Below are 13,525 nucleotides of genomic sequence, written 5' to 3' on the forward strand. Positions count from 1 at the left end.
TTCCATACAGCAGTGTTAACTATAGTCATCATGTTGTACATCCCCAGTACTTATTTACCTTATAACTGAAAGTTTGTATATTTTGACCATTTCATCCAATTCTCCCAACCTCTACTCCCTGTGTCTGGTAACCAGAAATCTGAGCTCTTTTTCTATGAGTTTGTTTTTTGTTTTGTTTTGTTTTTAAGATACCACATATAAGTGAGATCATACAGTATTTGTCTTTCTCTGTCTGACTCATTTCACTTAGCATAATGCCCTCCAGGTCCACTCATGTTGTCCAAATGGCAGGATTTCCTTCTTTTTTATGGTTGAATATATATATATATATAAAATAATCCATTATGTGTGTGTGTGTGTGTGTGTGTGTGTGTACCACAGTTTCATGACACTTGTTTCCATGTCTTGGCTATTGTAAGTAATGCTGCAGTGAACATAGGGATACAGATATATCTTTGACATAGTGTTTTCATTTTCTTTGGACAAATACCCAAAAGTAGAATTGCTGGATCTTATGGTAATTCTATTGTTAATTTTTTGAGGAACCACCATACTGTTTTCCCTAGTGGCTGTACCAGTTAAATCCCACCAGTAGTGCACAAGGGTTCCCTTTTCTCCACATCTTCACCAGCATTTGTTATCTTTTGTCTTTTTGATGATAGTCATTGTCTCACAGGTGTGAGGTGATAGCTCATTGTGACTTTATTTTCCCTGATGGTTAGTGATTTGAGTACCTTTTCATGTGTCTGTATGTCTTCTTTGGAAAAATGTTTATTCGTGTCCTTTACCCCTTTTAAAATTGGATTATTTGGATTTTGCTGTTGAGATACGTGAATTCTTTACGTATCTTGGATATTAACCACTTACCAATTTATGATTTGCACATTTTTTTCCATTCCCTATGTTGTCTTTTCATTTTGTTAATCATTTCTTTTCCTGTGCAGAAGCTTTTTAGTTTGAAAAACAACACCCCACTTGTTATTTTGTTGTTGTGCTTTAGGTGTCATATACAAAAAAAATCATTGCCAAGACTCATGTCAAGGAGGTTTTTTTTTCTGTTTTCTTCTGGAAGTTTTATGGTTTCCAGTCTTACATTTAAGTCTTTAGTCTATTTCAAGTTAATAGTTGTGAGTGGTGTAGAATTTTTCAAGTTTTACATTTTGTATTAGGCAGCCATGCTGGAACAAAATTTGTATGCTGCTATCTGAGATTGATATGATATTATCAAACTATTATTTACTTTTTGGAAATGGTTAATAAGTGGATAATTTTTATATCTGCTAATTGTTCTCTGCTCCGTTTTCCTGTGCAATGGCTGCATCATGGAAGAACAGTTACATTTAGTGACATTTTAATAAATAAATTTGTTTAATGAAAGTTTTACCTTGATCTACAGTGTTACTTCGACTTAGAATGAAAAGAAGTTTAATGGGAGCAAACAGTAAAAACAGCATTTATTAAATATATTTGGTAGGACGTTTGTTGTGGGATTATAAATATAAAAGCAACTTGTATTAGTAAGTTTTGCTATTTATTTTCTGTAGTGACATTCCTGTAGTACATTAGATAGTTTTTCTTCCACACTGAGGACAAAAACCTTCAGTGTTCTTGGGCATAATAACAAATGCATTTCTCACATGTAAACATTGACAATAATTGCTGTATGTTATAGATATGCATCTCTACTTTTTACCTTTGAAGATCAGCCTTTTACAAGGACATTTTTATTATGAGTCCATAGATGCTGGATATTCTCCTGTGTATTTCCATATAAAAGCATACATGTCAAAAGCATACATTTTTGTTTCCTTTTAAAGGAAAAGGGGAAATGTTTTGTAAGAACAGATAGAAAGGTGGTATTGGATCCAAAATATAATTGTTGGATTTCCAGTTGAATAATATCCATAATTATAGTATTAACACAACATCTGCCATAGTATCTCTGTAATTGAAACACATTTTCCATGATTTAATTTTTCTCAAAGAATTCTTTCTCTGTTTTATCAATGTTCTTCAGGCAAAATACATGCATTCTGTAACTTGAGAGAGATGGAATACCATTAAAGGAAAAAGAAAATCTTACAGTTAAACTGTTAAAAACAGAGATTGCCTGTATAGCATATTTCATCAATTCTAAGAAGTACCTATTTAACATTTCTGAAATTGGGGTTCATCTTATTTGTATGATGTCTTACAGTTGACAGTGAGTTTTCATTCCTTGTGGTACATAAAATGATGATGCACCTTACAGTTGATAACGTCATTGATTCTATGAAATATTTGTGTATACCTGTATGAGATGTTTGGTTAAATGAGTTGCTTACTGTGTGTATCTGTGAGATCTATAGAATAAATATTTTATCTCTAATATTTTCACATTTGAAAAATTGTTTTTAACATAGGAGTCAACCTTATATTAAAGCTTTTAGTATCTTAGCAGATTTTCACTTAAACTTTATTAGATTATATAATAATGTTGCAAAAATAATTTTTATTTGCTTTTCAAGCTTAATTATATTAATCTTGTACTTTCTATTGAACGTTTCTACTAAGACTACACATTTGGTGGTGTAAAATATGTCCCTTTATTTTTCAAAGCTTTTTAAAAATAGATTTACTTGAAAAAGTTGAATAGCTATTATCCTGATTCTGATGTCTGATTCTTACAAGGTGAATGTCATGTTTTTGTTTTTAGAGTCTTACATTTAAAGAAAAAGTAACAAGCCTTAAATTTAAAGAAAAACCTACAGACCTGGAGACAAGAAGCTATAAGTATCTTCTCTTGTCCATGGTGAAACTAATTCATGCAGATCCAAAGCTCTTGCTTTGTGTAAGTATTTTTTATAAAATGCCTTGAAATTATCTAACTTAGTTTGGTTTAGCTGGAAAGCCAAAACCTTGAAGGTGATTGTTAGCTCAAGAACACTTACTGACCTTCCTGATCATACATGAAACCTAAGAGATCCCCAAGAAAACGAACTTACAGAGAATACTAATATAATTAGATCAGATTTCTTAACCTTTTGTCTTAATTTTTCTTATTATTAAACTAACATACTTTGGTAAGATCTTCTGTCCATACCCGGCTACCAGATTATATATTATTCAGGCATAATCCTGGGATGGGGTTTAGATGTAATGAAGCAACCATAAATTGAGTGCTTCCTATATCTACACAGTTGGTTTTTTAAGTCTGCAATTGCTATTGCCAAAAAATTGAGTTTTTCCATCCCCCTTTCTTCCTGTCATCAGCCTTTTAATATCACTGGCTTTGCCTATGTATACTGTATTGGGAGAAGAAGGAGTTAAAAATGGGTATGGTTAGGGCTTCCCTGGTGGCACAGTGGTTGAGAGTCTGCCTGCCGATGCAGGGGACACGGGTTCATGCCCTGGTCCGGGAAGATCCCACATGCCACGGAGTGGCTAGGCCCGTGAGCTATGGCCGCTGAGCCTGCACGTCCGGAGCCTGTGCTCCACAACGGGAGAGGCCACAACAGTGAGAGGCCCGCGTACCGCAAAAAAAAAGAAAGAAAGAAAAAGAAATGGGTATGGTTAGCGCTCAGTTATTGTGGCAACTCTGCTCTTAACAGCCTCAGATGGTATTAGATTCCTGAAAGCATCACTGTAGTACACAAGATAATTAGGAACTAACAAGTGAAAATGAGTGACAGTTATATGAAAGGATGAAAAACATGGGTTCTGGAGACATATTAGCTATGTGATTTGGGTGACTTAACCTCTCTGTGTTTAGTTTTCTTATCTGAAATATTGTGATGATAATAATAGTTCCTACCTTAGCTTGTTAAGCAGACTGAGATAGTACATGTCATGCTTTTAGGAACAATGCAAAATAAATGCATAATGAGCACTAAATAAATGTTATGTATTATTACTATTAATAAAATACAGTTAACATTAACACTAATATTATTAATGCCCCAAACATAACAGAAATATATTGTGAAGCTCATAGGACAGCATATTTAACCCCTGTGGAATTTCTTCAGTCCTTGGAGAGCAGCATACAGAACGATTTCCCATTGTTTTGTTCAGCAACAGGCTTTTTAAATGCTAAGGGTACTTTTAACTTTGATGGTATATTTTTCAAATTACTATACTATAGGAGTTCATAACTTGATGTCCATATTTTCAAGAGTTCTTTGAGTCCTCTGAATTTAAAGTATTTATGTAAATATTTTTTCTGGAGAGAAAAGAGATGAGAGAGAGAATTCCCAAAAGCATTAGTGACCCCCCAAAAAAGGCCTATGTTGTTTTGAACTCTTTGAAAAGCTCATCCAAATCTGGGAGTCTAATAGAATAAATTGTTAAAACTTTGGTGTGGAAAAAGTCCTAAAATCTATCATTAAGACTTTATAAAAGGAATGAAATAACTTTTTCCCCTTATTTCTTTGTTATGTAGCCCAGGTTACTTGTGGTGTTGTTTCATCATGCATGTCATATATTAGCACCACTCTGTTTGCATAGCTATAATTCGGAATCAGAGAATACATCAAAGTCACCAGTGCCTTCCGTGTTAAATATTTTATTGTCAAGGAACAAGAATTTAAGCAAAAAGTGCTGTTTTCCACGTTTAAAATTTAGCAAGCAGAAAAGGATCATTTAAAATAGAAGTTATTTTCTTTGCTGCCATCTAGTGGTTAAATAACTTTTCTCAGAGTAATCAAAGGTAAGCTAAAATAGTGAAAGATTCATTGTAAATATTCGATTATTTTATATTTTACCTATAAAAATCTAAATCTTAGTAAATAGGATAAATATAGGAATAACTATTAAGTGATTTCAGTCATGGTTTTTTAAAGTAATGTGATTTTATTGTCTTCTTTCTCTACCTCTCTATCCTAATTCATACTACTCTCAATTTTTCAAGCCTCCCAATTGCTCAGCTTGCATCATCTCTTGCTTCCTTTTAATCACTTCTCTGCACTAAAGTTACAGTGATATCTTAAAAAAGCAAATCTTATGCTTCCTGCCCAGCTTAAAACCTTTTAGTTGAGGTTGCTTTGGGAATAAAGCAAACTCCAAATAGACCTGCATGGTTTTGCAGCGTTTGTCTCCCACCTACCACCTCTGCAACATCTAGCATTATATTTGTCGTCTTTACGCTAGTCATGATGGCCTTTCACTCCCTCTTACTACATTCCTTCATGCCTATCCATGCACTTGCAGTTCCTCTGCCTACAGTATGCTTCCCTATCCTGTGTCCTCTTCACATAGTAATTCCTAATTCTGAGCTGTTATCACTGCCCTAAGGAAGCATCCCTGCCTATACCACATTTCCCTGTTACAAGTGCTCATAGCAGCATGTAACTTCATAATTCTTTCTCATTTGCAATTTAAACTTGTTGATCTAATTATTTTATTGATGTTTGTCTTTCCCACCAGACTACATGCTCCAAGAGGGTAGGAAACATGTCTTTTTTACTTGTTGTGTCTTTGGTGTTCAGTAAATGTTATTGGGTTATTAATGAATTAATACAAATATCAGAAAAATAGGCAGTTTTTGAATTATAGATACACTGGGGTGAGGGCTTACCTTAATTGTTGTAATGGGAAAGAGTGTGTAGTTAACAAAATAAAATATGGGCATTAATTGAATTGGCCTCACTTAAATGAACCATATATGCTTGAAGTGTAAATAGATTCTTACAAGTTACAGGAAGCATTTTAGTCTCTTTAAGTAGGTAGACATTCATATTTATATACTGCTTTGTTTTGTATACAATGTCTTTCCACAATGAAAAAGCCTGAGGTATGGGTATCTGGAGGTGTGGATTCTAGCCCTGTGTGGATTTGGGTAGGTCCTTATACTGGACAAGAGGGCTACACAGGATAATTGTGTAGTCCTCATCAAGCATGCACATTCTTTGCTTTTCATCACAAGTTTAAGATCCCAAACCAGAAGTTCCAAATCAGAGGTATATTATTTAGCCAATGTAGGGTTGCTGAAAAAAAATTATTTACTTCCATTATTGATGTAATTTCTTAACTGAAAAGCTAATACCTAGTTTTTGTTTTATTTTAATTAGGATTTTCTCTGGATATTATTCACGTTAATGAACAAGTATAGATGTAGATTGAGAATTCTTAACAAAAGCAGTTTTGATTTTTTAAAAAAAAACCCCACAGTTATTATTATTTTTGAGGTAAAATTCACGTACCATGAAGTTTTTACCTGTTTAAAGTGTACAGATCACTGGTTTTGGTATATTTACAAGGTTGTGTAGCCATCACCACTATCTAGGTCTAGAACATCTAGAACATTTTCATCACCTCAAAAATAAACCTAGAACCCATTAGCAGTCAGTCTCCATTACCTCTACCCTTCAGCCTCTGTCCATCCATTTTTTTTTTTTAATTGAAATTTGCTTTTTTCTTTGCAGAATCCGAGAAAACAGGGGCCTGAAACTCAAGGCAGTACCGCAGAATTAATTACAGGGCTCGTCCAACTGGTACCTCAGTCACACATGCCAGAGATTGCTCAGGAAGCAATGGAGGTAAGGGGAAAATGAATTCTAGGCTCTTGAAGGTAAAGTTGTAACTATGTACATTCCTTTTTTTAATCTATTCCTTTTAAATTTTTTCTTTAATTTTTATTTTATTAAAAAAATTTTTATCCAATTTTTAAAGGTTACTTTACAGTTACTACAAAATATTACCTATATTCCCCATGTTATGCAATATATTCTTGAGCCCATCTTACACCCAATAGTTTGTACCTTCCACTCCCCAGCCCCTGTATTGCCTGCCCCCCAAACTCCCTCCCACTGGTAACCACTAGTTTGGGCTCTGTATCTGTGAGTCTGCTTCTTTTTTGTTATATTGACTAGTTTGTTAGATTTTTTAGATTCCACATATAAGTGGTATCATATAGTATTTGTCTTTGTCTGACTTATTTCACTTAGCATAATGCCTGCCAAAGTCCATCCATGTTGCTGCAAATGGCAAAAGTTCTTTCTTTTTTATGGCTGAGTAGTATTCTGTTGTATATATATGTATTCATTACCACATCTTCTTTATCCATTCATCTGTTGGATGAATGGACACTTAGGTTGTTTCCATATCTTGGCAGTTGTAAATAATGCTACTATAAACATTGGGGTTATGTATCTTTTCTAATTAGTATTTTTGTTTTTTCCAATATGTACCCAGGAGTGGAATTGCTGGTCATATGGTAGTTCTATTTTTAGTTTTTTGAGAAAAAAACTGTTTTCCACAGTGGCTGCACCAGTTTACATCCCCGCCAACAATGTACAAGGGATCCCTTTTCTCCATATCCTCATCACCATTTGTTATTTGTGTTCTTTTGGTTCATTCTGACAGATGTGAGGTGGTGTCTCATTGTGGTTTTGATTTGCATTTCCCTGATGATTACTGATATTGAGTATCTTTTCATATGCCTGTTGGCCATCTGTATGTTTCTTTGGAAAAATGTGTATTCAGTTCTTTTGCCCATTTTTAAAATTGGGTTGTTTGTTTTTTTGATGTTGAGTTGTATGAGCTGTTTATATATGTTGAATATTAATCTCTTATCAGTCATATAGTTTGCAAATATTTTCTCCCATTCAGTAGGCTGTTTTTGTATTTTGTCAGTGGTTTCCTTTGTTGTGCAAAAGCTTTTAAGTTTAATTAGGTCCCATTTGTTTATTTTTGCTTTTATTTCCTTTGCTTCAGGAGACATCTAAAAAAATACTGCTACCATTTATACCAAAGAGTGTTCTGCTTATGTTTTCCTCTATAAGATTTATGGTTTCTGGCCTTATATTTAGGTCTTTAATCCATTTTGAGTTTATTTTTGTATATGGTGTTAGAGAATGTTCTAATTTCATTCTTTGACATGTAGCTGTCCAGTTTTCCCAGCACCACTTATTTTCTTCCATTGTTTTTTTTTTTAATTAATTAATTAATTAACTTATTTTTGGTTGCATTGGGTCTTTGTTGCTGTGCGCGAGCTTTTCTCTAGTTGCGGCAAGCCAGGGCTACTCTTCATTGCGGTGCATGGGCTTCTCATTGTGGTGGCTTCTCTTGTTGCGGAGCACGGGCTCTAGCCACATGGGCTTCGGTAGTTGTGGCACATGGGCTCAGTAGTTGTGGCTCATGGGTTTAGTTGCTCCCCAGCATGTGGGGTCTTCCTGGACCAGGGCTCAAACCCATGTCCCCCGCTTTGGCAGACGGTTTCTTAGCCACTGTGCCACCAGGGAAGGCCAGTATGGTCATTTTAACAGTATTGATTCTTCCAATCCAAGAACACGGTGTATCTTTCCATCTGTGTGTTGTCTTCAGTTTCTTTGATCAGTGTCTTATAGTTTTCGGAGTATAGGTCTTTTGCCTCCTTAAGTAAGTTTATTCCAGGGCATTTTATTTTATTTTATTTTTTTGATGTGATGGTAAATGGGAATTGTTTCCTTAATTTCTCATTCTGATAGTTCGTAGTTAGTGTATAGACATGCAACAGATTTCCGTGTATTAATTTTGCATCCTGCAACTTTACTGAATTCATTGATGAGCTCTAATAGTTTTTTGGTAGTGTCTTTAGGATTTTCTATGTATAGTGTCATGTCATCTGCAAACAGTGACAGTTTTACTTCTTCCTTTCCAATTTGGATTTCTTTTAGTTCTTTTTCTTCTCTGATTGCTGTGGCTAGGATTTCCAAAACTATGTCAAATAAAAGTGGCAAGAGTGGACATCCTTGTCTTGTTCCTGATCTTAGAAGGAAATGCTTTCAGCTTTTCACCATTGAGTATGATGTTAGCTGTGGGTTTGTCACATATGGCCTTTATTATGTCGAGGTATGTTCCTTCTGTGCCCACTTTCTGGAGAGTTATTATCATAAATGGATGTTGAATTTTATCAAAAGCCTTTTCTGCATCTATTGAGATGATCATAAGATTTTTATTCTTCAGTTTGATAATGTGGTGTATTACATTGATTGATTTGTGGATATAAAAAAAAATCCTTGTGTCCTTGGGATAAATCCCACTTGATCATGGTGTGTGATCTTTTAATGTATTGTTGAATTCATTTTGCTAATATTTGGTTGAGAATTTTTACATCTGTGTTCATCAATGATATTGGCCTGTCATTTTCTTCTTTGTCATAGCTTTGTCTCATTTTGGTATCAGGGTGATGGTGACCTCGTAGAATGAGTGAGGAAGCATTCCTTCCTGTGCAATGTTTTACAATAGCTTGAGAAGGATAGGTGTTAACTCTTCACTAAATGGTAAAATTTACCCTTGAAGCCATCTGGTCCTGAACTTTTGTTTGTTGAGAATTTTTTTTATTATTGATTCAGTTTCATTACTGGTAATTGGTCTGTTCATATTTTCTGTATCTTCTTGATTTAGTCTTGGAGACTGTACATTTCTAGGAATTTATTTTTTTCTCAGGTGTCCATTTTATTGGCATATGATTGTTCATAGTAATCTCTTATGATCATTTGTATTTCTGTGGTATCAGTTGTAACTTTTCCTTTTTCATTTCTGATTTTATTCTTTTAGGCCGTCTCCCTTTTTTTCTTAATGAGGCTGGCTAAAGGTTTATCAATTTTGTTTATCTTTTCAAAGAACTGCTCTTAGTTTCATTGATCTTTTCTATTGCTTTTATAGTCTCTGTTTCTCTTATTTCTGCTCTGATCTTTATGATTTTTCTTCTACTAACTTTGGGTTTTGTTTGTTCTTCTTTTTCTCGTCCCTTTAGGTGTAAGTTTAACTTGTTTATTTCAGATTTTTCTTGTTTCCTGAGCTAGGCTTCCTCTTAGAACTGAGGTAATCGTCTCTCTTAGAACTGCTTTTGCTGCATCTCATAGATTTTGATATGGATCGTCGTGTTTTCATTTTCATTTGTCTGCAGGTATCTTTATTTCCTCTTTGATTTCTTCAGTAACCCATTGGTTGTTTAGTAGCGTATTGTTTAGCCTCCATGTTTGTGTTTTTTGTAGTTTGTTTCTTGTAGTTGGTGTCTAGTCTTATAGTGTTGTGGTTGGAAAAGATGCTTAATATGATTTCAGTTTTCTTAAATTTACTGAGACTTGTTTTGTGGCCTAACATGTGATCTATCCTGGAGAATGTTCCATGTACACTTGGAAAAGAGTGTGTATTCTGCCGCTTTTGGATGGAATGTTTTCTGCATATCTGTTAGTTGATATAGACTAACGTGTTGTTTAAGGCCAGTGTTTCGTTACTGGTTTTCCGTCTGGATGATCTGTCCATTGATGTAAATGGTGTGTTAAAATCACCTACTATTATTATGTTACTGTCAGTTTCTCCCTTTATGTCTGCTAATATTTGCTTTTAGGTGGTCCTATGTTGGATGATAAAAAGAGACATCTCATTATTGCAAAGGGTTCTAATCCATCCAGAAAATAAAACTTTATGAGTCTGATAACAAAGATTTAAAATATATAAAGCAAAAACATAAAATTTCTAAATATATAAAAACATGTAAAGTAAAAGGAGAGATAGACAAATACAGTTATAGTGGGATACTTGAGCATACCTTTCTCAGTGTCTGGTAGAATAAGCAAGCAAACGAATAGTAAGGGTAGAAGATCTGAACAACATGGTTATCAGATTTGACCTATTTGACACTTACAGAGCACTGCATTCAATAAATGCATTTTCTTTTCAAGTACATGTGGAACATTTAGTATATCTTGAGCATAATGCAAGTCTCAACAAATTCTGAAGGATTGAAATTATCCAAAAATTTTTTTATGACTACATTGAAATTAAGCTAGATAGCAGATAACAAAAAGGTTTATGAAAGATCAAATGACTATACAGTTGACGCTTGAACAACATGGGTTTGAACTGTGCAGGTCCAGTTGTATGCAGATTTTTTCAAAAAATATGTTGGAAAACTTTTTGAATATTTACGACAATTTGAAAAAACTTGCCAATGAATTGCTAACCTAGAAATACCAAAAAAATTAAGAAAAAGGTATGTCATGACATAAAATATATATGGATACCAGTCTATATTATCATTTTTTGGGTCATTTATTTTATTACACTTTTTTACTTTTTTTAATTGAAATATAGTTGAGTTACAGTGTTGTGTTAATTTCTACTGTACAGCAAGGTGATTCAGTTATACATACGTACTTTTTTTAATATTCTTTTCCGTTATGTTTTAATCACAGAATATTGAATGTAGCTCCCTGTGCTATACAGTAAGACCTTGTTTATCCATATATTATCATTTATAAATCTATTACAAAAAGTTAAAATTTATCAAAACTTACACACACACTTACAGACTATACATGGCATCTTTCACAGTCAAAATAAATATAAAGAAATGTACAGATGCAGTATTAAATCATAACTGCATAAAATCAACTGTAGTACATACTGTACTACTGTAATGATTTCATAACTGCATTTTGTTACTATTTTGGTGAGCTCAATGTCATGAGTATCCATTTAAAATGCTATGTGAGGCTCATAGTCTCTGCATGAGCAGTTAATCTCATCAGTAAATTGTGTATCAGTAAAAAGCGATCTCTTGTGGTTCTCGTGTATTTTTCATCATTTTTAGTGCAGTAACATACCTTGAATAACACCATGTAACCCATATGAAGTGCCACTAGTGATGAACGCAGAAAGAAGTCATGACATTACAAGAATTGTTTGATATGTGCTATAGATTGTAGACAGCTGTGGTTGTCTGCCATTTGAAGATAAATGAATCCAACATAAGGACTATTGGTTGGGGGGGGAATGGAAATTCATGAGGCTGTTGCTGCAGATACTCCAGGTGGCATGAAACCTTGCACTTTTTGTGAAATATCTTTTTATCTTGTATTGAAAAGGCAGCTTTTATGTGGGTGCAGGATTGCTGTAAGAAAGGTATACCTATTGACTTCAGTATGATTCGAGAAAAAGTGAAGTCTTTATCTGACAATTTGAAGCAAAAGGAAAGTGAAGGATCTAAAAGCTGGAGAATTTAATGCCAGCAAAGGATCATTTGATACTTTTAGAAAGAGCTTTGGCTTTAAAAATGTCAAAAGGTAAAGGAGAAGCAGCTTCTGCTGACCAAGAGGCAGCAGATGAGTTCCCAGACGCCATTAAGAAAATCATTGAGGGGAAGGGATGTAAGCCTGAACAGGTTTATAATGCAGATGAACGTGTGCTACTCTAGAAAAAAATGCCACAAAGGACATTTACTAGTAAGAAGGAGAAGCAAGCACCAGGATTTGTGCAAATGCAGTTAGGTTTATGATCAGAACTGCCCTTATTTATAAAGCTTCTAACTTCCAAGCCTTGAAAGGAAAAGATAGATACCAGTTGCTAGCCTTTTGGTTGTACATCTAGAAAGCCTGCACAGTGAGAACCCTTTTTCTGGATTAGTTGCATCAATGCTTTGTCACTGAAATGAGGAAAGTACCTTGCCAGTAAGGGGCTACCTTTTAAAGTTCTTTTGATACTGGACTATGCCCCTGGCCACCCGGAACTCCATGAGTTTAACACTGAAGGTGTCAAAGTGGCCTGATTGCCCCAAACATGTCTCTAATTCAGCCTCTAGATCAGGGGTTCATAAGGACCTTTAAGGCTCATTACACTCGGTACCCTGTGAAAAGGATTGTCAACGCTATGGACGAGAACCCAAATAGAGAGAACATTACGAAAGTCTGGAAGGATTACACTATCGAAGATGCCATCATTGTTATAGAAAAAGCTGATTCATCTTGTAAACATGATGTAAACTTAACAGTATTGATAAATACAGTACAGTACTATAGATCTTTTTTCTTTATGATTTTTTAACAACATTTTCTTTTTACTAGCTTTACTGTAAGAATATAGTATATAATATATATGACATCCAAAATTTGTGTTGATTGACTATGGTATTGGTAAGGCTTCCAGTCAGCAGTAGGCTATTAGTAGTTAAGTTTTTAGAGAGTCAAAAATTATATGTGCATTTTTTACTGCATGGGGGGTCAGCACCCCTAACCTCATTGTTCAAGGATCAAACTGTGCTTTGTTTTTACTCATATCCTGCTCGTAAGAAAGTAAATTAGTACAACCATCATTAAAAATTGTTTTGCAATATATCTATAAAAGCTAAACATATGACTTAGCAATTCTCCTCCTAGGTATGTATCCAACAGAAAGGTATATGTATGTTTACCAGAAGACACATACAAAAATATTAATAGCAGCATAATTTGTAGTAGGCAAAAACGCTGGAAACAACTCAAATATATCAACATTATCATTCCACTTATTAAAGCAATGCAGAAAGAACAAGCTACCACTAAGTACAAAGCATGGTTGAATCTCACATACATAATATTGAGTGAAAACAGCCAAACACAAAGAGAACATGCTGTATGATTCCCTTTATTTATACAAAGTTCAGAAACAGGCAAAAATACCTATGGTGATAGAAGTCGGAACAGTGGCTACCTTTGTCAAGAGCTGATGACCGGAAGGGAATGTGAAAAAGGCTTCTGGGTGTTAATAATGTTGATCTGGGGAATGGTTATATGAGGTATATTCA

The 13,525-nt window shown here is 34.4% G+C and overlaps 1 protein-coding gene across 9 annotated transcripts in view; it reads left to right on the forward strand.

Moving 5' to 3' along the window:
* The window catches only part of NF1 (neurofibromin 1), a 255,886-nt gene that overhangs the window by 101,218 nt on the left and 141,143 nt on the right, over positions 1-13,525 (forward strand). For all 9 annotated transcript variants that reach the window (XM_089900778.1, XM_089900773.1, XM_089900775.1 and 6 more), the window contains exons 13-14: positions 2,696-2,830; positions 6,402-6,515. In XM_089900778.1, coding sequence (XP_089756904.1) covers positions 2,696-2,830; positions 6,402-6,515 — 249 coding nt within the window. The remainder of the gene's footprint in view (positions 1-2,695; positions 2,831-6,401; positions 6,516-13,525) is intronic.

The sequence above is a fragment of the Delphinapterus leucas genome, chromosome 19 (assembly GCF_059928025.1).
Source record: "Delphinapterus leucas isolate spDelLeu-1000000601 "Yukka" chromosome 19, BTC_Dleu_Yukka2, whole genome shotgun sequence".
In the NCBI taxonomy this organism is placed as follows: domain Eukaryota; kingdom Metazoa; phylum Chordata; class Mammalia; order Artiodactyla; family Monodontidae; genus Delphinapterus; species Delphinapterus leucas.